The sequence below is a fragment of the Argiope bruennichi genome, chromosome 8, assembly GCF_947563725.1.
Source record: "Argiope bruennichi chromosome 8, qqArgBrue1.1, whole genome shotgun sequence".
In the NCBI taxonomy this organism is placed as follows: Eukaryota; Metazoa; Arthropoda; class Arachnida; order Araneae; family Araneidae; genus Argiope; species Argiope bruennichi.
The window spans coordinates 31,859,530-31,887,437 of record NC_079158.1 but is presented as its reverse complement, the minus strand read 5'-3'; the positions used below and the strand labels follow the sequence as shown (position 1 = coordinate 31,887,437).

At 30.6% G+C, this 27,908-nt stretch overlaps 1 protein-coding gene across 1 annotated transcript in view; it reads left to right on the top strand.

The window, feature by feature from the left end:
- LOC129981242 (uncharacterized) overlaps positions 1 to 27,908 on the top strand; it is a 302,572-nt gene that overhangs the window by 176,702 nt on the left and 97,962 nt on the right. The window contains exon 2 of the mRNA XM_056092002.1: positions 18,966 to 19,325. Coding sequence (XP_055947977.1) covers positions 18,966 to 19,325 — 360 coding nt within the window. The remainder of the gene's footprint in view (positions 1 to 18,965; positions 19,326 to 27,908) is intronic.

Sequence of the window (27,908 nt, the reverse complement as noted above, 5' to 3'; positions counted from 1 at the left end):
TGATTCGAAGGGAAAAAAATGCATAAAAGAAAAAAGAACCTAGAAAAAAAGGGAAGGAACGAATCACACGCAAGCGTCTTTTCCTTTGAAGATCTGTCCGGCTATTTAAAGCCCGGACCCTTCGGGGATGATTTCCTTGCATATTTGATGCCGGACGCTGTCTCCTGATTACCGGATAATCACAGATATTTGTGCGAAGAAAACAAGAGACGGACGTTTTCATTAGTATTGGCAAGCCTCTGTTACGGACGCTGATTGGATGGAAAAAGGGGAGGGGGGAGGAGACCTTTTTCTTTGTCGGTGTCCGGGGCGAAATAGATATGTATTAATGAGTAAGTGGAAAGAATTTTCGCAGTTGACGCAGCTCCAATAATCGATTGATGCTTTCAAGTTTGTGGTGATAGACCATGGTTGAATGCTAAAGCATATCAGTTCGTTCAGCAGTATTTAAATGGATTAGCTGATATGTATGAATTAAAATATTGTGTTTAATTTTTGTTAAAAGGAATTTCAATTATTAAAAAATATCGCATTCATTACAGTGGCTATTAAATGGATTTATTTTAAATTCTAATACTATTCTTTCAGAATTGAATTTTTAATCTATAAAGTTAGTTATAAATTAAGTTCTAAGTTGAAATTATTGAATTTTTAATTGAAAGTCAATTATTTACAATTTAATAATATTTCATCAAAACATGGAAACAATTTTCAAATGTATTGCTTTAACGGAATGAATTGATTTGATTTGAAGTAAGTTTCAAAGTAAATCACATAATGATAGACAAACTATCTTTCGAAAAAATGCATGTGCTTGATTAGAAAAAATTCTTAGCTAAAAGCAACCAAAGGACTGTGGTAATAATTGTATAATTTCAAGTTTTATTTTTCTTACAAAGATTCTGCAAATAATTTTTTTGTCTGAATGCCACATTTACATTTATCTCCTTCTCCAACTTCTGGTTATTTATACTGACTATTTATATGTTAAGATCAAATATTTTAGTGATAATGCATTTTTATTATTTATTTAGAATTTTGTAATAGAGTTAAACCCTGATTGATCAAAACTTAATTGAAAAAAATATTTTTTTTTTGGTCCTGCTATAAATACTCTGATATTATTAACTCGATTAATTGTTAAAAAGTTTCTCCTTTTCAATAGCAGCAATGAATTTCCTAACTCACATATCTATGAAGGCAAAAAGCCTTTAACCCTTTAAAGGGCCATTTTTTTCTAGTCATATTACGTTAAAATATTTTTAGGCTTGAAATTAAAATAAGAAAAGGGATTCATTTAGTTTATTAGATAAATTTAATTTGATTAATTAATTAATTTGGTTAATTAATAATTAAGCAACAAATCAAGACACATCATTTTGTCTGAGATAAAGAACTGAAGCATCTAAGTTTCTGACTTACTAAAAAAATTTGTCAGAACTTTTGCCAACCTACATAATTTCATACAAAGATTGATAAATTTGGTCGGAAGCATACTTCTCACGGTCCTAGAAAGGGTTAAATAACCTAAATCATGTCACCTGATGGGTTTGATAACACAACTAGTACCTGAGGACATCTGATCTGTTTGATGACACAGCTGATGGCATCTGTTTTTGGAGCTCAATAGACACAGAAGGGCGGATGCTACTTATTTTCAAAACTATTAATACTTTTGGTTTTCCTCCTATTACCTGTGTTTTCCTACCTAATTATTGTTGTTGAATTTAACTAAACGATCGAGCAAAATATGAAATTGCTTTTTGTGAACGAAAGAATTAAGTTATTGATACGCATTGATATTAAAATGACCAAAAGTTATCATCCAATAAACAATAGTGCGACTTTAGTTTAGGCGAAATAGGGCTTTTATTCAAATACTTACTTCAAGCCAAAAATAATGATGCGATCGATACAAGTACATTTTGTTACAAAGCAAATCAATGATCCATGTTATAAGAATCTTTTGAAAAATTGACTTTAATAGCCGGTGACATGCAAGATCTCGTGTTTTCGCTACAAATTTAAAGGGGAAAAAATACTCTCTTGTGAATCACAGAAGATTAGTTTTTGGCATTTAATGATAGAAAAGGTTTATCTGATTTTATTGTCCATAATTCTTCTCCATCGTATTGATAAAATTGTAATATTTGTGCACGTCTACGAGGGATGAAATGATATTTGTTCACAATTCTAAAAAATTCGCTAGAGCTTAGTTTTTACGATTATGAGCTATTATTTATCTTCAATATTATCAGTCTATAAAATCAATGTCTAGCCCAGAGGTTCCCAAACTTTTTTTCTCGTGGATCACTTTCAAAGTTTTACTATTTTTGGTAGATCCCCTGCTGTTACATTTCTACTGTATTCCCAAAACTCCTAAAAAATATCACCCTAAATTGGGGGTGTTAAAAAGAAAAAAAAGTAGCACATTTTCATGTGCCCTATTTATTAAAATAATACTTGTGGTTATACAATATTATCAACATTGATTATTACAAACAATCAACAATTGACAAAAAATCAACAATGAACTCTGAAATGTAAATCAATAATAAAAATAGCCATACTTTTAATGAGAGGGATGTACTTGATGAATTAACAGCAAATTATCAATATTTGGCTTCAGTTTTGTAAGTAGTAATCTCAAATCTCCCCGTTCTGTGATGTGTCAATTTTGCTCCTTTTTTTGTTAACAGGTTGGTAATGGAACCAAAACTTCTTTCGACAAGATATGACAAGAAAACGCTATCAGAAATTTTCTCGCAATTTCCCACAGCCCAGGATATTTTTTGGGGATTTCTGCCTGCAGCCAAAATGTTTGATAGCCTTTTTTAAATTTCAAATAACCTTCAGTTCCTCGTTGGTGCTGAGCTCAAGTAGCTCCTCTTGTAATACCATATTCGCCTCTTCCGTTTCATCAAATGGGGTTATGATCCATGGTGGTATTTCCATCGTCAGAATATCTTCAAATCTATTTTTGAAGCCATCATGCAGGGTATTTAAATGTTGAGCGTATGTCTGAATATCCTCATCAAGACATTCTATCTGTGACAAGTGCGAAAACTGGAAGAATTCGCGCCGAATAATATTTTGCTTCATTAATTTCAATTTACCAAGAAAAGCCGAAATTACACCTTTTGTTTTTATTAAATTAAGGCTGTTCCCTAGTAACTGCAAGTTAACGTCATTGAATTACGTTGATAGGTAAATCCAAGCCAAAATTTTTGTTCTTTATTATGAAAAACCAGAACATTTTTCGTGGACCCCCACTTACAACTTGTGAACCCCTGTTTTCTTTTCACGTCTACGTGGACCCCTGGGGGTCCACCTGGACCACTTTGGGAACCTATGGTATAGCCTATTTTCTAGTATTATCAATGCATGTAGAAAATCAACACGGTTTGTAATACGTAACAAAATGTTCCTGATATTCACTCTTTGTGAATTACAAATAACATTACCAATAAATAAGCCGGTGACGTTAAACATTACCAATATATAAGATCTACCTTCATGCACGATGGAATTTTGAATACATTGGAAAATTTGTGAAACAATAAAATGTTTCGATTTTTGGTTGTTTCGTTATCCTTATTGATCATTTTCTCTTTTGCCTAACACCGACGTTTATCATGCTGCAGATACTTTTTTAATAACGATTATGATTGTTTTCAACGCAAAGGGTGCATTCAAACTAAAAAAAGAATACGTTCCCAGTTGAAAGTTTCAAAATTCTATTTCTATAACCATAAATAGGAGAGATGAACTGCTATTTTTATCATTTATTGAACGCATACTTTTGACACTTTCGCTGCAATGACTCACACTCATTTATTCAGACCATCTACTTAATTAAATTAGATTATCTTTTTTCCTAACTCTTAATTATAGTAGAGACGTATAATAGTTAATTATAGGAGTTGGTAGATTAAACTATAGGCGGGTCACGCGACACTAACGTGTTAAACCCTTCATCCAAAAATTCTTTGTTTCTTTAAAGATAGGTTCGCTCGCCCGGGTATCTTTTTTAGAATAATTATGTAATATACTTCTGAAAGCTCCTATGTAGTATCGTATTTACCTTTTACGATATCTTTTTCTAATACGACTGTTTCCGTATGAATAACGTATTCTTAAACCTGTTTTAGGACTTTAAAAATATTCTGCACAATAAATGATCAATTAAATATTGTTTTAATAATAGGATTTTTTTTTTAATTTCTTGGCCATCTGCAATTAGGTTTTACTGAAAAGAGTGCTGTGAAGTTTTAAGTTACTTCTATTATTTTTACCCTGCTATCCTTTCTTTGGATTTTATGATAAGTTTTGAAAGCTGCATTGTATTCATTTATGCATTTTCTTCATAAGCTTTCATTCTTCTATAAGTTTATTTCAGTTCTGTATCAATATTTATTTTAAAACTGAATTTCGGAAATTACATCTCTCTTCTTTTAATTTCTCTTCTATTTAGAAATTGTAATTTTAATATGGATTTTAGATGTCAATCTTTTACGAGTTATTGAACTGAAATTGAATTAATAGGAATAATCAATTGAAGTCAAGACGGTTTACTGTGAAAAATCATTAGTTGCGTAGCTTTAACAGAGTATGACTTACTCTTTGTAGTGCGTCAAAACAAAGTTTTCAAACCAAATAACTTTGCAATTTGCTGTTAGAAATCACCAGCTAAATAATTATTAATTTAGAGAAAGCTCGAAGTATTGGGTAATTAGATTAGAAAACATGATAATTTTTTGAAAAAAGACATTTTATGCTGACTTTTTCCTTTTATAGTTTAGCTTTAGCATTAGCATTTATAAGAAAACAATCTTTTAATGATAGTTATCGTATAATAGTTAATTTCAACAATAATCCCCAATATATTTAGGTGTTCTAAAATACACATCTTAGGAGACTCGAAGGCAATTTAAAGCATATTCTCTAGAGAGCGTTTCTGTTCTATTACTTTCAACTGAATTCTAGGGACCACAGATCCTTTTTGAAGTCTCTGAAGACACACCAAAAGCATTGGATAAATAGGAAAGCCAAACGGCCTCTAACATGTTTGTCTATTGTTAATCCCAACTATTCTCCAAGTACACCAATCCCTCCCACGACTAGAAGAGCTTATTTTCCGAGATATCCTCACAATGTAAAGGAGAATTTGGTGAAAATTTGTACTTCCAGAATGTCCTACGTGTATTGTCTGGAAATATTCTTGGGAACTGCTTTAACTTCAGGGATAAAGTCAATTCTCTGCGGGGTATTAGTGTCGTTGGAAATCCGTTGAGAAAATTCAGGCGAAGCTCTCTCTGAATAACGGTCAAAAGTGGAATGTGCTATGTTTCAAAATAGTATTAAACGTAGTTTTAATGCATTTGAGATTATAACAAAATCTTTATTTTGGTGAATGAAATTAGTTTTGTGAATTTAGTGTAAGGTTTCTTCATATTAAAAACAATTTCAGGAATTTATTTTTATATTTTTAGCAAAAATAAACTAGTCACAGAATATTATTTTGAAATCTTTATAAATGAAATACGAGTTTACATATAAATTTTTCTCATCTTTTTGAAGAAATTAGAGTATTTTTCGGTCTGGAATTTTTTTTAACGATTACCATAATTTCTCGTAGTATAATCCACATACGGAAAAATTAAAAGTACTAAACAGTAATTGTTTAATAGCAAAGTATAAAGAAAGTGTGGATGTTTATTTGTTCTGAAATATATTTAAATATTAATTTCGCAATTATTTTCTTGCAGAGAGCTGAATTTTTTTTTCAAAATTTCTAATACATATTACTTATAGGTCAGCTAAAACTAAATTAAATTATTACTCTAAGACATATATTTAGAAACGAAAATGTTGTTTATTCAGCATAAAGAATTATGCTATTATCCAACAAAATCATTCAGTACTGCCTTTCTCCAGCTCAATGAATCATACAAGATTATTTCTACTGGAAAGGGACACTTACTATTGAAATTAATGTCAATTATTATCTGCTTCCTATGTTTGTAAATAGGTAATTCATACCCTTTAAAAGATAACGCAAATCCGTCACCTGAAGACCTGTGCATAATCGCTATTTGAATAGATCTGAATAGTTAACATGGCATATAGTTTTCTGTTGAAAACTAGAGTATATTTTGAGATTTAGAATGAATAATTTTAGAAACATTGCTTATGATGCCATTTACAGATGCATACGCGACATCTAATTTCATACCAGGACCTCATATCTTCAAATCTGAATCTTTTCTTCTAAATTATAATAGTTTCATTTATAATGAGAAAAATAATTTTTCAACTGTAATTTATCTTTGTATTCCGAATAGCTATGATTTAATCCATGCAACAATCATATATTTCTTAACGTTTCGCCAATATTTGAAGTACATACTATCGCCAATTACTTTATTAGATACTGGAATAGCGTCTGACAGAAAACCATCATGTAATGGCTGTCAACAATGTTACTCATGAAAAGCATTCTTTGGCGAAATTTTGCCAAAATTTCTAGTGTCAGTCACTGGACGCACTGCACGCCATCCGTCATCGACTGTCAGCTCTAAGCGGACGTTAAAAACCCGTTGGGAGCATTACGTGTTATCTGTTCATTCAACTCAAGAAATGTGTCAGTCAGTATATTAACCCTGTTATTTTGTAGATGAGAAAAAAAGTGATGATATGCTATCATTTGTAGTTACTCAAGCCAATGTTTAATTTTCTTTCATTTCCATTCTTAATTAAACATTAAATTGATATATTTTTTTAAAAAAAATCTAGTTCATTTTTTTAATTTTCACACATGTAATGTATTCAAAGTATAGAAATTGTAAAAAAAATCGAATTTGGGATTTTGATGAATATTTATCTTTTATTCTCTAAGGTTCGAAATCCCAGTTTTGGAATTATGTCTGTCTACGAACGCTATAGTTCAAAAACGCATTGAGTTAGACGGATAAAATTTGATGTGTTAACCATATGTCTTATGTAATTTGATATGTGAACGTCACAGCGTGTTTTTATACTTTTATCAAGTTTTAAACAAAATCCCTTCTCAGGGAATTGGTTCGTCTTTTTGTCCGCGTACAATTGAATAACTATATAAAATGAAGAGATATACGTAAAATGTTATGCAAAGATTTAGCTTGTAGATTCGTATACAATTTTGAATTAACTCTTGAAAAGGTTTACAGCCTATTGTAACATTCCCCGTTTCCCAGTACTGATAAGACATTTACAGCCAGCTGTGTCGTCGCTGTTACTTACTAAACTCCTCGAGATATCTAGATGGTGGATCTTTTCACCTGGGTGGTCTCGCATTTGTTCATTAGCAACTACAGTGAAAGACCACATGTGGAATTCCTCGTCCAAGAGGTATTGATAGTACTTTCAAAGAGGAAAGGGTGTCCAAACATCTGGATGCTATATGTTTCTCTTTGTGAAAGGACCTTCCCACTGGCGCAGCTGAGAGAGCATATGGCTGAACCCCGATTGGCCAAAAGAGAGCTCAAATGACCAATGTAAATAAGGAGACGGAGATTGTCGCCGAAATAAAATGTGGAGATTATTTTTTTTTTGGGAGGAGAGAAGAAACGAATTGCAGGTGGACTGTTGGACTACGCCCACGAGTTCGGAGTCCGAGAACCAATTGAGTTTCAAGAAAGCCTTCGACTTTGACTGTTGTGTCTCCTACTACAGGTGTAAAGAATTATTTATTTAACCAAGATTAGAACAAGTTGTTCTTTTGTATATATAGGGCTGTAAAATAAAGAATTGTCTGAAAATTCTGCTTCGTTATTTGATCATTTTAGATCAAGACATTACACTATCCTTATATTTATGTGTATGTAAAAGAGATTAAAAAATGACGAAAATTAGACACCTAATTATGTTATAAATGTAGTTTTTGATTAATTTTAAATGGAATCGGCTGTTAAAACGACCTCCAAAATTATATTCGGTTTTCTTCATATTACGATTAATCAAATGCTTATGTGTGTAAATTTGAAAATAAAAAGTCATGGCCTAGATCGAAGTCCAGAATTTGCAACTAGAATTAGGGGGAAGGCAGTTTTATTAGGGAGTATGCGAGGAAATATTAGAGTGACCACTTCCACTGTTTTTTCGATGAGTCTTAACTTTGGAAATTTTGTAGCATTTCTCTGAAGAAAAATTTGCTTCTTATTACTGTTCAACATTTTCAGAGTCAAATAATGTGGAGTTTTATCTTTCAAGCTGACTCATTTTTTAATTCTATTTCTTTGTTTTAAAATATGCAGATTTCTATTATTAAATATATTCATCTGATTGATTTGTTTGGTTGACTTGATAAAGATTGATTTTTTTGAACCACATTAGTGCATAGAAAGGAAGTAAAGGAGAAAATAAATTTCTTAAAAATTCTTAATTAATTTCAAGCGGAAATTGTGCTGTATAAACACATAAACTTATTTTAAAGGCATATTTTACTATTGAAAACGTTTCGAAATGTAAGAGACTTAAAATCGATTTTAAGATGTCTTAAACGATAAGCTTAAAATAGATTCCAAATGCAATAATATAATCAAGAGATTTCTTCCAAAGTTGTTGCCATTATAATAAAACACAACTGTCCAAAATTAATTTTCAAAAATTTATGCCAGACTTTTTAAAAGTTCAAATTATGTAACATTTTATCCACACACTTTTTGTGTTATCTAATTATTCTGCGTACTTGCAGACAAACAAACTTACTGAAGTCTTTCAAAATTTATGAAGACAATTCAAAATTTGAAAAGGAAGAAATTTCCCATGAAGACAACATATCAAGTTTATTCTTTTAACTCAGAATGATGTATTATGTTCACAGACAGATAGACTGAACGAACTTGATTCCAAAAGACGCCAGAAGCTCTAAAACGCGGAAATCGACAAAATCTATTCAACATTTTTTTGACGATAGCGATATTTTTTAAAAAATAATTTCAGAAAGTAAAAGAATGTTGCATCTCTTACTATAGTACAAAACCAGTTATTAGATGTTAAAAATAGTACGTTGATGTTAGTGCAGTTTGACTTTAAGTCAATGTAATTTTTCACATTCGATATTATGGCTACCTTTTCAAATTATGCTCTGTGCTTACTATCGATTCATTTCAAGAAACATTGTCTTAAGATCAAGAATTCAAACGATAAAAGAAAATTTCAGTTGATTATGATCAGGGCAAAAATCACTCGACTATCACTCTATAGTTAGGAAATCATATCCCATTCGTGTGTAACTCAGTAGGCTGCTGCAATATCCATTTTGTGACAAGCTATCACAGAATAATTCTGAATCTATTAGCTCCTCTCTGCCACTGTGGCCAAATAGTAGATGGAAGGGGGGAGGCAGAAAAGGATGGATTATTCATTCCCTGACCCCCCCTTCGTTTCTGTCCAAACTTCATATTCCCAGTTGGGGGTGGACGGAGGGAGAGATGTCGAGCAAAAGCGTAACGGAAATTGAAACTAGGACGGGAGTTGCAGAAGTCGGAGTGGATTATGAGGAGGTTCTACTGCAGCCATTTGGAAACAAGGCAACTAAGCGGTGTCGACAGTCGGAAAGGCTGAGGCTTCGAGGCGTGAAGTTGCTGGGGCCTTTTGTGGGGAAGCAGGACCTTTGTGCTGGGTGGTCATGCCTGGTCTTTCACTTGACCACCTGAAGTCCCGGCTTCGGTGGGGATTCTGGTTTCATGGGGCTATCTGAATAAATAATTCTCTTTTGTGAACCGGTTTCGGTTATTCCGATTGAAAGCGGTATATTTCAGAATGCTATTTATGGAATAACACCCTCAACTCCATATATTGAATGAAAAAAAATAATTAATGAATTCAGGTTTTAATTTATATAAAATGTTTAATAGATTAAAGTATTATTTAAGATATTCAACATAAAGAGATTTTGCGAGTTTGTTTAAGCACTCTAAGGTAAGGTGAAGTAAATGAGTATATGTTGCTACATCAAAACTTTATTCCGAATTCGAATGTTCTTTTTAGTACGCTCGAATGTAATTATATATTATTGTAATATATCAATGATTTCTGGATACCTTACTTTTTAATGAGGGTTTGAAAAACATTCTCATTTTAATCAGTTCTTTAAGTGTAAAAGTTAATTTAGTACATGACAACAACCACCCAATTTTTTATCTTCTTGGATTAGCTAAAACATCAAAAGTTTGTCCTCACTCTGAGAAAGAAGTAAATTCAACCAGCGAAAATGGTCTCCCCCAAATATTTTCGATTAATCTCTAATAAATAAATTTGCATTGTTAACCATTTGCCCTCATCGAATTGTAATCAGGAGAGCGAACTAGATCTTTAATGCTTAAACACTGGGTGCAGTTAATAGCAGAGTTCTAGGAAAATAGAATGCGAATTTCGTAAGCCTTTTTTTCAATCAGTTAAAATTTACCCAAAAGTACAGTTGTAGTCCCAAAATCACGTATCAAATTTCATTGATTTATGCTATTGCGTTGACACGTTTGGAAAATTACAAACCGTCAAATGGTCAAACTCTTGATGAATTTGATTCGAAATTGAATGCATATTTGCTCTTCATTTTTTTTTTATCTACCATCTTTTTAAGAATTTTTTTTATATCTTTGAAAGAGGAATACCGATCTTCCAGTATTCTAAGGTACTTGAATTTGAATGATCTTATAAATGAAAAGTTTAAACTTATCACAGAACATGTGACCAAATGAATTATTAACAAAAACTAACATAAGCATAAAAAATCGTTTTTATATTTATTAGAGAATATTATTTGAAAAAATTTAGTGTTCATTGTTCGAAAAACTGATTGAACCAAATGAATGACTGTGACCAAATGAATTATTAACAAAGACTAACATAAACTTAAAAAAAAATCGGTTTCATATTTATTAGAGAATATTATTTGAAAAAAATTTAGTGTTCTTTGTTCGAAAGACTGATTTAAGTATTAAATAATATTTTCGAATAAAATCTGAAAATAATAATAAAAAAATAAATGTGACATGACGTTGCAATTCCAAAACCTAACTTTTGATCAGAAACAAAAGTACTGCTCAAATACATTTCAATTCAAAATAATATATCAACTGTTTCGCTCTTTGAAAGATATTATACTCACTGAACCCACATAACCTTAAAGAAATCCTATGAATTTTGGTTATATCGGATTTTGAATCTCTAATTTTTATCCAAACAAGATACAGCTACTACCAACATATCAATGTTGTTTTCATTTCTTTTTGCCTGTACACTTATCACTTTCATAGAACATTTTATATTCTTCGCATTTTAAATCCATTCATTCCTCCTATAATAATGCTGATTCGCTTTAGATTGCATCGAATCTTATGGCAGCACATGACGTGGAAATCAATATTTTTGCGCTGAACATTATCACCACCTTACTAATGGAGCATCTTTTTATAGGGTAGTTATCCTTACTTTCCAATTTTATTATAAAGATATCATGTGAATGAAAAGTCGCGAGAAGGTTGTCTTTATTTTTATATCGTGGAGTTCTATAACACGGCTAATCCTTTCTATGTTGGGGCCGGTTACGGTTAAAAACGGTTAAAAATTGTACTTTCATAAAAAAAATGCCAAGTTCGAAAGGAGTTTGGATATATCAACATTTTTTTCCTTATCTCTACTTTAAATTTGTTTATGACTAGATAACATTCATGAACTTGTAGCAAATGCACACTGCATTCATCCTTTGCGTAATAAAGAATACGAAACAAATTTTCTTGAGGTACCACATTTTTTTCGTTAAAAGCAACTGCTCTACTTTATCCGAGATCATCCAAATGCTTAAGAATAGGGCCGCGGTAGCCTGGTGGTAAGGTCTCGGCTTCGGAACCGGAGGGTTTCAGGTTCGAGACCCGATTCCACCGAAGAACCGTCGTGTAAGGGGGTCAGTTGCACGTTAAATCCGTCATGACCAAACGTCCTCCCGCTGGTGTGGTGTGGTGTGGTGTGGAGAGGGGGGTGCCAGCTCAGGTGTCGTCCTCGTCATCTGACCGCGGTTCAAAATTACGAGGTCCGTCCCAAAATAGCCCTAGTGTTGCTTCAAATGGGACGTTAATATAACTAAAACTAAAACCTTTCTATGTTGTATAGAAATTATGCTCTAAGAAGGGTATTGGGATGTTATGAAGTACGACTGTCTTTGTGTTGCACTGTGTAATATATTAATTACGAATTGGTTTTTCATTGACCTCTGTTAGATAGTTTGTTACATAGATATTATATTGACATGATAGTTTTCACCATGGATATCATGTTAATAGAATCACTTATTGCAGAAGGGATTTGGTCTTTTCGATTTGAGTAAGTAGAATGCTGTGTTATAAAAGATTTGATTACACACAGGTGATTGATTATAATAAGCTTGAACTTTATTAAATATATGACATAAAACAATTGTAGTTAGAAATGCCTGTTGAAAAAGGAAATGAGGATGACAAAATGACTTGCTACCATTGACAAAATTAGCTCAACGAAAAATTTGCGTGAACCGTTTGTTTAACAAAAATATTCCATTATTTAACAAAAAAATATCCCAAAGGTTTCTCAATGGCTATTATTCATTAACCCTGAAGAAAATTCCTGAAGAATCTTTCGTAAGAAAATGGCGAAGCTATAAAAACGAGCCCCTTTTGTGCTATAAGCCATGTTTTGTTTCCAATAAAGCTCTTGGGTAACAGTTTTTTTTTTGTGGTTTCTTGCCTTTTTTGTGTTGAAATAGTTTGTTAGGAATAGATATTAACGATTTTTTTGTACTCGAAGTTTATGAACCGTCAACGTTCCTAATGAAGGAGCGCTCGTTCATTATACTATTCTAAAACTAATTAACGGTATTTCTCTGAGCGTTTAAAATGTTCCGTTATTTTTGGCGCCATTTTTTTTAAATAGCGTTGCTTTCACCACTAATGACGTGCATTTTTTGTAGCTGCAAAAGAGGTGGCACGTAATGAGATAAAATTTACGAAATATATTAAAGATTAGTCAACTATACTTAGTATGAATTTCCAAACAACCTTTGGCATTTCCAGTTCTAGTGCCCTTTTACATTCTCTGAAGAATTAACTTTATTTACAGCTTTAAAATTAACTTCTCCAAGATACGCAACGTTTGAATTATACGTCCTTTTTTACAAAATAACTAATTAAATTTATTGAATTAATATCATAAAATAGTAGCGACTGAATTTATAAAATTAATGATGGGAAGAAAAATGGAAGATAGTAAATAGTGTTGATAAATTGTTTGAAATATGATAAAAATAAAACGTATTTACGACATTATCTAATTTATTTTTTTGCACTGAAATCGAAAATCTAATTAAAAAAGAAATCAGAATAATTTTTATCTCAAATATATCAGCATATTCTCTCATTCTTGATTTGGTTGATGCTTTAATAACAAATTTTTGTTATTGAATTTAATCATTAAACCGATCTATTTTCTATCTGAAGGAATATACTTCCACTTTTTATACCAATTTCATTTATGTTAAAATCTTTTTTTGCTGAACTAGTTTAAATTGATGGGAAATATGCAAATTCACAATATGCTTTACAATACTTCCTTTCTTCAGCGTATCTATTATTTACAAGAGCATAACTACATATTGACCGTGAAATCACAAGAAACTATGAGAGCAATTAAACATCTGTTATAATCTAAGTGTAGTTAATCTCCAAATTATAAATTAGACATTAAAAAGGAGTTTTGAGAGACAAAAATTTTACTGACAGCAAGGATTTTTTTTACAACTATCAAGATTCTTACAAATATTTTATTTCTTTAATTATATACTATAAAAACTTATTGACTGGAGTAATTAAAGAGAAACTGCTGATGGATCATTAAAATAATTTTCTGAATTTGTTTGAAATTAGCTGGCGTCTATCTGTAACGTAAAATGCTTGCTCAAAATTGATTTTAATAGCACATATAATACTTGAAAAGAATAGGTTCTAATAAGATTAACTGAAAATAAAAACAATTTCATTAAAAGCTAAAACAAAGGAAACGCATTCTATATGATCTACAGGGATTTTTCATCATCAGGCTGTAGATATTCATTTATTATCGTGGGAGTATTGTAGCTAATTTTAGATTGCCCGCAGATTAATTTCATTTTATAATGCAGGAAATTTAATTTTAATTAACTAATGCATAAATGCATGAAATTAAATTTTAATTAAATTTTTATTAACTAATGCAATGATTAATTAAAAAAATTAAACAATTAGCGTTTTATTTGATGTTGGATAGACTTTTATGAAAAATGCTAGAGGATGTGCCCTTCTTGAGGCATTATGGTCTTGTTAATTATATCTAGGATCTGATTGTCACTGACTCATTAACAAAAATTGTTGTAGAAAATCTCATGCACATTGGCAGAGTGCTTAAGAAATATATATATAAATTCTTAGAACACTTATTTATAAATATATATATATAAAAAAATAAAGGCCTGAAATTCTATGAATAAAAAATCTGAACAAATACACAAATCAAAACGAATAGAAACAAATATTAATTCATTGGCAAAAAGAAGTGAATTGCCAAAATAAAATAAAAAATAGTATTGGAAGAAAATATTAGCAATAACTGCAACTGAATCATGATGGGAGAATATAATGAATCAGCATAATATAAAAATAAATATGCATTAATATAAAATAATGAAAATTGCAGATCTGAGCTCATTAACATCCAGCATAAAATAATAAGCACACAATGTAAAGTTTAAGATCTCTAACTAATTTTTATTCGTGCTTAGGTATATTCGCATGAAATTCCGATAAATTCATCGCTTAAAAGACAACAACAACAAAAAAAAAACAACCTCCCTGCGATTTGTTGACGCCAAAACAGAAGTCGAGTTTTGTTCAGCCGATACTAAGCAGATAAAAGGGGAAGATATATTTTTAAACTCCACCTTGCATTACAGATTTTACTGGCTTATTCTATTACAGATATAAAAGAGAATATTAGTGTCATGTAACTATAACATGCGACACGCATACCATGTTTTTATATGCTGTAACATGTATCAATGAACCTGCAGTATCGTTAAACTCTTAATTAAAAATAAGAAAAATAGTTAAAAACTTTTTTAATGTTAATTTCATATTATTGATTCAAACATGTATTTAAATGTAGCTAAATAGTGTAAAATAAAATTAATTTAGAAATTTCGATCATTATTTTTTAAATTTTAAAACACCGTTTCTAATATATATTTTGCTGTATTTTTTCGGTAATTGTTGCATTGAAATTGTCCAGAAATTGTAGCAGAAATAAATTATGCATTATAAATGTGCATGCGCATTGGGTGGAAGTCTAGATTGATGGAATTTATTTTCCTTCGAATAGTTTTTTTTCTCTCTATTAAGTGATGGAAGTCATATTATTATTGATTAAATTTATTCTGGTGGTTTAGTTATTAAAAACCAGCTAACATTAGAATGTGTTTGGATTTCAGTATTTCATACATTCACTTAAATTATTGATTACATTTATTTGCTTAAAAGATTGCACATATTGTAGTCCGCAGTATCTATATGCAAATCTTCCCTACATAATATTCTAAATATAATCTCAATATCTCAATTGTGCTTTTAAATTTATAATCGCTATGAGTAATATGAAATAGTATGGCTTTTTAAAAGCTTAAATATAATATAATATAATATTGCTTTTTCACCAGTTTTACATTAAGTAGAAAGTGAGAGACCAATCGTAATTTGTCGCACGTACCATTTACATGAATTAGATTTTAACATATTTGCATAAATATATTGCTTGCGAAAGATTAAATTGAATTTTTATATTATTTGTAATAAACTGTTGTTAATATTCCTGTTTTGCATTCCGTGATGTAACCAAATGCTTGGATTACATTTCGAAAAGATTGATTTATGTGCAACCAATTAAGACTGCATTCTGAACTCATTTATTATATATTACTAATCCTCTGACTGTAAGTATCTACATAAAGATGCATCGTAATCACTAATGTATAAATCGTGCCTATATACTGTAATAATGACTTGGTCATTTGCATTGCGTTTCATTAATAATTGCTTTTACCGGTAATGTGTATCTTCTGAAATATTCATCACTGTACCCGCGACGGTTGCTAGGAATACGTTTCAGCCAATTGTCAAACATACCAATCATGAATACACAAAATATGCACTTGCATTACCAGTATGGTACTAAAAGTGACCAAGTTGAATGAAAAAGAATAGAAAGTTAATATGTTCTTGTTGTTTTAACATATCATATCTGTAACAGGAAAATTCATACATGTATGTAGCATATTTTTATTTCAAATTGATGAGTGACTTTTTGTTACATTGGTGATAAATGAAACAAGACAACATAAAATAATTTCCTTTCCTTCAGATTTGGTCATTTTCAGCAATGTACTAAAATGTTATGTCTAGATATTTAATGTAAATGCAGATTTTGTAGAAGAAGATATATAATAGTATTTCAACTATTAATTATGGAAAAACTGCAGCGCAGAGAATGAAAGATTATAGTTGAGTATAAATGATAGAATAAACTTATCAGGACCGGGATAGCCTGGCTGGTAGGGCGTTGGACTCACGTCCCTTGGGTTGCGAGTTCGAACCCCGCCGTCCGAAGACTCTCCGTATGTGTGGTGGCTGGAGCACGTATAAATCTGGCCTGGTCATAAAGTCCTCCATGTCGAGAGTAATACCACTGAGGGTACTGGATCAGGGGTGATCGTTCTCTGATTCAGGTCTAAATTACGATCTGTGGATGAATGCATGAATGATGTCCGTCCCGTAAAGAGGGTTGTGACGTGTGTGTAGCTAAGACGTACTCATGGCCCTAGAGGGCGCTACTGAAAAACAAGAAACGCACCTTTGGCTTAATATCACTGACTTCGTCAGTGTGCTTGACTATGACAACTGCCATTAGAAGGAAGAACAACAACAACATAAATTTATCAATTTGTATTTTAGTGTAAAAATGTAAAGGGAGTGTAAAGATAAATAGTATCATTTTATCATATTATATTTTTCAGTAATATCTATTTTAAATCGTAAAGTTTTTACCAGTATATGAGTATTAATAATCCCATTAATTATATACTTTTCTTGTGAATGACCAAAAATGGTCTTTGGACAGTTGTGTATCAATTGAATCGGTCCCATTCATTGGTCAGCGTAATCACCGAACTCGTGATTCGCTAACTGAGTGGTTCATTATATGATGTTGCTGATAATTTCTTACACATGTCATTACATACTGTATGATAATGTTTGTTTTGTAACAAAATCATTCTTTGAGCTACAAACCTGCAAATGTCCCTAATGTAGTTTTGATTTCTTTCTAAAATATTTTCTCTTCATCTTTTCTCAAATTTATAGTAGATTGATATTAATAAAAATGATAATTTTTTTTAAATTTCTATGTTTCGTTTATCGTTGAGACGTCGTAATAGTGTTTTCCACCTAAATTGCTACACGATTCTAATTCCTGTTTGTGAATCAACCCCCTACTAGAAGCTCTGTGCGTTTTACTGAAACATCCTGTGTTGTGAATTCAATAATTATTTCGGTTTTATGGTCTTAATAATTAATCATAACTCGTAATCGTAGCTTAATAATTAATCGTAGCTCGTATTTTTATAAAAATTTGAATGTTTTTATTTTCTTTTTTTAGTAGAAGTTTAACGTTTACTTTGTTCTTTAACTTTGAAAATACTGTATGTTCATTAAGGGATTATAAGAATTATTGATTAAGATTGCATTAAAATTAAGTTAAAAAGTTGCAATTTGAGAAAATTAGATAGTGGTTATAAAAACCTAAAGCTTGTGCTCACTCAGATAAATATATTGAAACTACTTTTTGTGCAATAGAAGAAAATTTAGCCATTGAAAATTTAGCCTTTGATTGAATAATAGCTAAAATATACGATCTTCCATTTTTGAAACTAATATATGGCATAGGGATATTTATTTTTTCACGGACTTATTTTCATTTGGGCTCAGTGTAAACAACAGTTTTATTGCAAAGACATTGAAATTTCTTAGCTTTAACTTGATAATATACCGTTGGGGAAGAAGCTGATAGAATTAATATTCTTCTTGGTGCTCCTTTGTGGGAAGAAAACATGATACAGTTTGCTTACATGTTCTAACATGTTTTTTTTGGGTACAGAATCGAAAGTATTTAAGAAAATAAGCTGGAGAATAATGGAATTGTAACTTAAATAAAATTTATAAAACTGAAAGCATATCTTAAGCAAGCTTGATTTAATAATTTACTGAGAAATAAATTCAGTTTTATAGTGTTCATGTCTAAAATCTGACAGAAGAGTTTAACTTTCCTTTGCAATTCAAAAAGTAATTAGATGCTTGCAATGTTTTGCTGGTTACATTCATATGTTAAATTCCTTAAAGGATTATACAATTATTTTGATTAGCAATCAAAATTAGCATCTATGGATTTTGTAAATATTGAATATTTTTTTATTCTGTGAATTTTAAGCCTAAATGTGAATTTGAATTTTAAAAAAATTATTATATATGTTTTAAGCCTAAATTGTGTGGGAAACTCAATTTCCCTTAACCGTGCCAGTAAAGTGCTGAAAGTTTGATTTATAATACTTTTCATCCAAACCTCGGAAACATTTTCAAGAGAACAATACTTGTTTGCCACGAATTTATATCGATCCATGATAAGATGAAATTTATCATGAATACATGATAAGAAGAAATTTATCTATCATAAATACAGCCAGTTTATCTTATTGTGGCTTTTGTAATTGGTGGTCTTCTGCATTCACCAATCATGGTGGACATAAAATTTTTAGTTTTAATTGAAATGCCCTATAATTTGAGGAAATTAACAGTGGTTCCTAATATTTATTGCAGGCGTGCAGATCACCAGATTGTCTATGCCTCGGTGGGTACAAAATGGCACCGAGGACTCAGTGGTGCTGGACTGCGAATACAATTATTCGGAAGACGACAAGCGACTGGTGGTGAAGTGGTTCCTGAATGACGACCCGGAACCCATCTACCAGTGGATACCGGAGCTGAACCAGCGCTATGCTTCAGAGCGCGTCAAAAGCAAGCTCAACATGGACTACACAGTGTCGCCGTCCAGCCAGCACACCCGGTATAGGGCCCTCAACCTCATGAAGCCCACCACGGAGCTGAGCGGGAGGTATTCCTGTCACGTGGTCTCCATGGCCAGCCAGGACGCCGAGGACCAGGTCATGGTCGTTTATGGTGAGTACTTTGTCGTTTTTGTCATTGTTACACTAAATGGTTCCTAGGTGTTAGATTAGGAGTAGGGATGAATTCAAATTGCTTGTACGTCATAGTTACTATGTGATTGCACCAAACTGTCTATCGAATTAGATGGCCTCTTCTCCACTATAACTAAAAGATAGCAAATAAGGGGTAAACAAAATGGATAAAAGGACCGATTATCTGGCATGAGTCTTGTTAGCGAACGTGTTAGAGTAATATAAACATTAAAAAAGAATCCTACCATTCTGCTTTTCAGTTAATTTGAAAAAAATAATGGTTTATAGTTCTTTTTAATTATGTCTTGAATGTTGTCTATCAGTGTCTCTCCCAATTAAATATTATATTTATTGAACATACATGAGCCGATGTAATTGGATCAAATAATAAACCAAGACTCCAATATTTAATTGCATGAGTGATTTAGCTTCCTCATTCCTAATATCATTTCAGTTCAGGTACTGCAGGAACGCACCAGTTTTTCTTTCAATTATAAGAAAATTCCTCCTCAAAAACCGCAATGGCAGAACATGTTTTGAAGGGGGTGTTACACAAAATACGTCTCGGCTTAACTGATATCTATTAAGCAAATCCTTTAAGTACTTTTATAAAATCTTCTTGTACTTCAAATCCATCTAGGTGAATGCATCAAACTTACAAAGCAAGTACACCGGATATTAAATCTATCATCATTAAGGAAAGGGAGAAATTTAGTAGTGATATCCAGATGACTCGGATGATATCAGTAGTTTCTTTTCAGTTCTGTAACGAATTTGCTCTGGCGCGTTTCGGATTTCACTCATATAAAATTTCTATATTATTTGTCATCAGATACCCCTTTGTTTAAGGCACAAGAAATTATCCGCTCTCTTTTATATCTGAACATAAATTTTTCTGAATAACCCATTAGTGCATGTATCACTGTCAGTTGGTCTTTCCTGACACTATAATTTCCATCTCTCTCATATTCTCCCAATTTGTAAATCCAAAATGATCCTTTGTGACTCGAACCTTAACGACATTCATACTATTAAAGTTGTTGACTTCCCTTTTAACTTCCCATCCTAGGATATCGCTCAGTTTTCATTTTAGAATCCTTAAAATGGATTCAATAAACCATTAACCGTTCATGTTATTTTACAATGGCTCTTTCTACATCATAGCTATCAGTATTCTTCGTTTGTGGATGACTCAAAATCAGATGCACATCTAGAGATAGATCATATTTCCATCTGATACACCGAATCGTCATCTCAGTGTTTACTGCAGAGTTGGTGACAAATTGCTGTGCTATTCATAAAATTTCACCTTATATTCAGCTTAAATTTGTTATTTATACCCATAGTACGAATGCTTTAGAGATTCTATCTCATCACGATATTTGTATACACCCGATTGATATTAAAATTTTGCTCACTCTGCGTCTCTTACAAAATGGAGGCTTTCGGCTCATTTTTTGCTGGCTTTCAAACATGTTCAGCATTTTAGACGATGAAAAACGCAAATTCAGCATTCTATTTTGCAACATTAAGAGATCCTTCAACGATCATAATTTTTTCTTACTTGGCAAAGAAAATGAGATTTGTAGATCCCTAATTGATTATATTCTTTAAAAAAAGTCATTGGTTTATGACCATGCATTATATTGTAAAGAGTACCAAAGGATTATATCTTTCACTTTATAAAAAGAAAACAATGTACAATTTTTTTTCAAACTGTTTATATCAAATCCAACATTGCATGTCTACAGGTTCAAAGTTTAATCTTAATTAGAGCGAATAGTTACCAATTTTATGTTAAAGTATTCAAATTGCTTAATTACTTAAATTAGGTATTGCCATTTTTTAAATTTAATGAGCAATTGAGCTCGTTGTGAAGAATTTTATTTTGAAGGGTCAGTAAATCTCAACAAATACTGACAAAATGAATGTTTAAAGGAATGATGAATAATTAATCAATAGTTTTAACTAAAACTATTTGTATTAAACATATTGAAAATCAATTTACATTTTTATCAATCTACAGGCTCTATTCTTTTATAAATAATAAGTTTTTTTAGTTAATATAATTCCAAAATTTTTAATATTTAATTAACATTTAACATTTGGTGGTAATCGTTTACTGTTTTGAAAATGACTTGTACTAAATTTTTCTTGTAATATCTAAATTTCCAGCCGATTGCAGATAAAAATAAACCTTAAAAGAAATTATATAAATTCGTAAACCTTTTTTTTAATTTATGCAAAAAGGGAAGCGATGATAAGAATGTTAATAACAGCCCCTTTAGAATTTTCCACATCGCATCAACACTGGCTTAACATAACTAAGACATGATGAGAGGTATATATGTTACATCATTAAAGAGTCAGGATTTTATTCATATTCAGTTTAATTATAAAAGTTTTTAAATTTCCATTCTTTTGACTTCCATTAAAAATGTACAGGAACGTTGAATTTTTTTCATTGTTATTTATTAATAGGACAGCAAACATCAATGTTTTCACAATTCCCCTACACCTCCATTTTTAAAAATTCTTTGCAATTTAATATTCTAAATAAGTTTGAAAAACTCATCCTGTTCGTCTTTTCGCATTTTTAAAATTTGCAGATTTTTATTACCTATTTTCAATTTTTAGTGACAAATCGTTGCCAATATTTATAACGGCTTCGTAATATTATGCTTAAAAGATATAATTTCACCATTTAGTCTGGTGCAATATCATCAACATAATGGGTAATAAAATAACTTCTTATATGAAAAAGGTATATTTGTCATTTCATCTTGCTATTTGAAAAAATTCACCTTAGTCACCATAAGGATGTGAACTATTCCTACTGCGTGCAGCACAAGGGAATATATACGACTCAACAATAATGCATATGAGTGCCACCGTGATCCTTCAGTGTAATAAATCAGTATAAATTCATAGCACGGAAACAAAAATCACCGTCTTTTAAATCATCTTTCCGTGATTAGTAATGATAGAATCCTATGTTATCTCTTGCATCCTTAAGTTAATTTGAACAAGCACTCTCCAGACAACAATCAGCTTTATCCTACAACGCTTTTAATAGAGTGTGATTGAAGTGCACTTGGAACCAGCCATTTGTCAAAGATATTCAACCAAGTCCTATCGCGTTGCAGCCGAATATATTAACTGAATTGTAATGTGTAAGAGATTTGTATATAGAGTGACATTATTCTTGCATTATCCTAGTCAAACGACTCAGTTTAGTAAGGAGGGGGGGGGAGAGATGCATATTTATCTGATATGGACACAGTGCCAGGGGGTTTGATTTGCACATCAAATGTTCAAGATATCTTGAAGCACACATTCAATCATTTCTGCATTATAGGGCAGTGAATGTATATTCTAGTTACGGTAAGGGATTCCGTTTTAATTTGTGATATATCTACCAATCAGAATAAATACATCGATTAAAATACAATAAGGTGAGTACGATTAGCGAGTATCTACTAATCAATTTTTTTCCAGGAAAATATAAATAAATGTCTTCTTGAATTTGAGAGAATATGAATCCATTTAGAAACTTCTGAAATTATAAATAGCTGCTATGAATAACTTATTACAAGTTATCCATTTATTTGTTGTAAACCTAATCTAATGGTAACGCTTTGTTTACTTAACCATTTGTTTTGCCCATTTGTAGTTGCATTGTTATTTATCACAGAAAATAGTCCTCTGGGTATTCACTTCGAGTACGAAGATGAGAATTTACCGTAAATGGGAAACAATAAAAGTGTTATTGATTGGTTAACACTTCAATCTCTTATGACATAGACGTAAATGGGGCATCTATAATCCCACATCTGAAAGTAAGACATATTATGAGAGTTTACTAAGGCATTTTAATAAAATTGTTGATGAGGGAAATGGTTGAAGGCTGCAGATTTATATAAGTAGATAAACTGATTAATTATATCAATCAATTGTTACACCCAAAGTTTTCTATAACAGAAACAATAATTTTGTAATAATTTGATTAGGCTACTTTTTTATATGTGTGGCGAATTTCGATCCAAAATTCGCAGTACTACTAGATATAAATTTTATTTTTCTGGAATAATACTATGCCTGTAAGGAGCCAATTCACTAGGAAAAATGTAATAAGTAAATCTCTACTTGTAAATATTAAGAAAAAGCTAGTTCGTTATTTTCACATAATTTTCACTAAACGTATCAAGCAATATTCAGATTTATTTCAATACAAGCATTCTTTCCCAAAAATTTTTTCCCTTACTTTTTTTCAAAAATCGAAGCACTTTTAATATTTTTCAAAACTTTTTTTATAATTCAGCCTTTTCAATTGGTAAGCCCTTGAAACTTCAGATAAGCATCCAGTATTGCGAATGAAACTGATTGTGTGTGTTTTTTAAAACCAATTTAGCTCATTGGTGAGAAGAAATACCGGCAGTGACATTCTAACCAATTAAATTTTAATGCTTTATTTAAAAGGAGGAATTACAATATTTTCAAGTGGAAATACTTGATAGGGCTGGAAATTCATCGAATAGGTTTAATAGTAAAATTATTAATAGTTTATATTGATGTTATATAATAATAAAGTTGTATTTTTAAACTGAAGTTATTAATTGAAGTATAATAAGGTTTGACAATACTTTAATCAAATGAATAAAATAATAATTGAATAAAATAATTCGATGTTTTAAGCTTTTTTTTTCATAATAAAGTTAGGTTTCTCTTTATTAATATTAAATCTAATTTTTGAAATGAAATTCGATTAACGTTATCTTGTTGATAGTATTTACATGATCTATAAGATTGATTGTAGAATAATAATATTTAAAATAATTTTCCCATTTACATATTATACAATAAGGATATTATAATAATAAAAAACTTGTATTTCGATATTTTGTAGTATCTCTAAATTATGTAACTTTTTGAGTCCCTCAAAACCACTTTATCGGTTTTAGTCTCTCGGTGAAGACAATAACGCAGCAGGCAAGAGGTTCACAATTATTATGTTGTCGTTGGCATCCATTAAAATCATTTTAAATTTCTTTTTAATGGCTGACAATCGGTATTACAGATTCGAAGTCATATGTACGGTATGAGATGAAATTATACAATATTCTTCTCAATTGATGAGGAAACAGTAACATAGGCTGGAATTAAATAAAATTGCGCGCTTTTGTTTAACAAATGGGTATAGTATTAGCCGCAGGTCCAGAGCTTAGAAGTTCGAAACCCGATAACTTCTTAGATTTGTCATACATATGATACTGACATAGATGAATTTTCTACAACGGATATTAAATTTTAGAAAGATGTTATATTCATCATTGACATTTTCTATCGTTCACGGTCTTATTTCATAAGATATTTATGAAATTTTTAACTTCAGCTTCCGTTTGAATATCATCATAGTAATGAAATTTCATTAACAAAGAGTAGCTATGTTTTCTTAACATATTTAACAATTATCCATCAACGTAATCATTTTAACTCTTTCTACCTGACTTTTTCCATGATTAAAATTTTAAATGCTATTCGAAAAGGGTTTTTTCTGTGATAAACCCCATAAAAGCAGGTTTTATGTTTCCATTAGGAAATGAAGGTTGATCACCGAGACGCATATCCCCATCAGCGCCGAACGGGTTAAACATTAGTTGTCTACCAATATTCACTTTTGTAAGTTTATATCGGGATTTATTTCTCAGCAATAAAATTGGAATAATATTGTCACGTAGGTACTTTATCGTGGAACTCAATGATGCACAGGAAGTAAAGCTAAACCAATTTACCAACGCATCTCAAAGAGCGGAGTACCAATACAAGCTCTGAACTCAGAACCCCCTGACTAAGAGATCTTCGGCTTTTATACCAGAAGGGAAAGTTTCAGAATACTTTTCTGGAGACTGTAGGAAAAGTCCAGAGTAGTTATCTGGTAAACTAAAGAAAGCTACAGAATCTTCTGGAAAGCGAAATAAAGGAGAACATAAATCAAGGAAAAATATTTACACACATTTTGAATCTTATTGTAGGTAGCGAGATTCGAACTCACTATCTCTTGGTTACGAGACTGTGATGACCATTCGGCTATGGAGAGTCAATTGCTTCTTTTCAATGCGGCAATTTTTAATGTAAAAAGACAATGATTCAGATACTTTTGATCAGCCGCTTCACTGTATATAGACTAATTTATCACTGAAGGCAATATTGAAATAAACACAGATCATTTAAAAAAATTCGAATGAATATTTAAAACCCTTTAGAAAATCTTGTATAATTCTTAATAAAATTTTATTGTTCTTGTTCTAATACTAATCATAGCTTATTTTGGCATGTCCTTGTTATATTTATCTTGTGGAATTCAAATAATTATACCCGCTATTAATTATGCTTAGAGAAGATAGAGGTATAGTTATAGTTTTAATACGGACAATTTATACAATTTATTGAAGTTACAATTACAGCTCAAAAGTCAATAAAATTGTCTTTCATCTTCCCATTATGTAGTAGTCTTACTGTGTTTTGCAAAGGCTTTTTTTTTCTCATGATACTGTTTACAGGCTGGCATCATATCTTTATATTCCTTCATCTGCGAATCAATTTACAGAACGAAAAATCATTCTAAACTCTTTGCCAGGGCACCATTATACCTAGAATTTATAAAGTTCCGTGTATTGTTATTTCGTAGGTAGTAATACAAGATGAAAGAGTCTTAAAAAATTTCATTAAATTTTTATCAAACAAGTTAGTTTTAATATTTTGCATTAATAACTGCCGAGTATATTATTGCGCGAAGTCTTTTTGTAGTATCTTAAATTTAAAAATAAAAATAATTAAACTGTAAAATAAATTAACTAATAAATTAATCAGGAAAAAATTACCACTTGCATTCAAAGTTACTTAAATGGTAAAACTTCTATGTAACATTTACTAGTAAAAATAAACAAACATGAATTGTTCTAAAAATTTAAATTAAGAAAATAATCTGAAATAATCCAACACAAAAAAAAATAAAGACCTTGTATAGGAAGAGTTCTAAGTAGAATATTGAAAAAAAGGTCAACTATCGCTATTATTTAAACAAAATATTGTATTAAATGCTTTTTAGATCATTGCATTTGAAAACATTTGCAACAATATTTTTTGTGTATTTTTATTTATTATTTATATTTGCTATTTTTGTATTTTTAATTATATTTGCTATGCGTTCTACAAAATTACAATTCTTAACTTTTTATATATACTTGTTCGAATAGTGGCTACGGTAACAGTTTACTGTTGCCATAGCAAGCGTAAAAAGTGAAACATATATAAACATTAAACATATATTTATATTTTTTTTCTCAAAAGCAGAATTAAAAAATTGGATGCTAAAGGATCTCATTCATTTTTTATAAAAATTCATTTACATTTACAGAGACCAAAACAGTTCCCAAAAGATAAAGTAAATTTTGAATAATTTTTTCGTTAAATGGTCATTAATTTATTAATTCTGTTTCAAATTGTTAATATACTTTTGGCAATATAAATTTGCTGTTAAAAAAGCGACTAATATATTGCTGTATTTTTTTTTGAGTAAGATTGCAAAAGAGAAATCCATTTTTAACATTTCTCTCTCAAAATTCTCAAAATTAATTCTTGTTAAAAACAAATACGATCCCCATCCAAGCTTATGCAATGTTAAATATTTGATCTTCAGCAAATTAATAAATTGCCGAAAGTATTTTATTGAAAATAAGCAAGAATTCTACAAATGTATGACAAATATCGTAGAAATAATCCTTTCATAACTTGATTACGTGCTATAAATAAGGAAATCATTTTAAATTTACGTAAATGTACTCAAAGTAAATATTCGGAGACGAAGTAGAGTTTGGCACAAATAGACTATCAAATATGAACCAAACATTTCTTTAATAGAAGTCTAACAGGATTATTAATAATATGTCATAGTTTATAGAATAACATAAATAACACAATTTTGAACAAACACTAAGTGTATTGTAATAAGTTTATATAAAATAAATTCTAAACGAATGCGAATTATAAGCGAATACAAAAGTTAACAATAAATCAATAAAAATCTTAGGAAAGGCAGACAAAGTTGATAAAAAGCAAAAGATGGTTTTAAAAAATGCTGTTTCCATTAACATTTTATTGAAATGAATATAAAAGTTTCTGAAATGGATTAAGGAATTGATATAAAATAAATAATATTCAATTGAATGATGTTGCCATTAATAAAGGACAGTAAAAATAAATGAATAAACCTTTCGAACTTGTATATAAAATTGACAAATATTATATAAATTTCATTGAATAAAATTGCCAAGACCAAATAATAAACATTAAATTACTCGTTTAAGAGTTATCCTGGAGTAAAAATACTAACTTTTTTTTGCTAGTGTCTAGCTATAAATTCACTTAGAAATCCATTCTTCACATGAAAGTTTGATTTTTTTAACAGTCCCATGTAGGAAAAGAAGAAACCCTCTCAGTACTGCGAAAAGAAAACGGAGTTGAAATGGAAATCATAGAACAAGTTCTTTTTCTCGCCAACTCT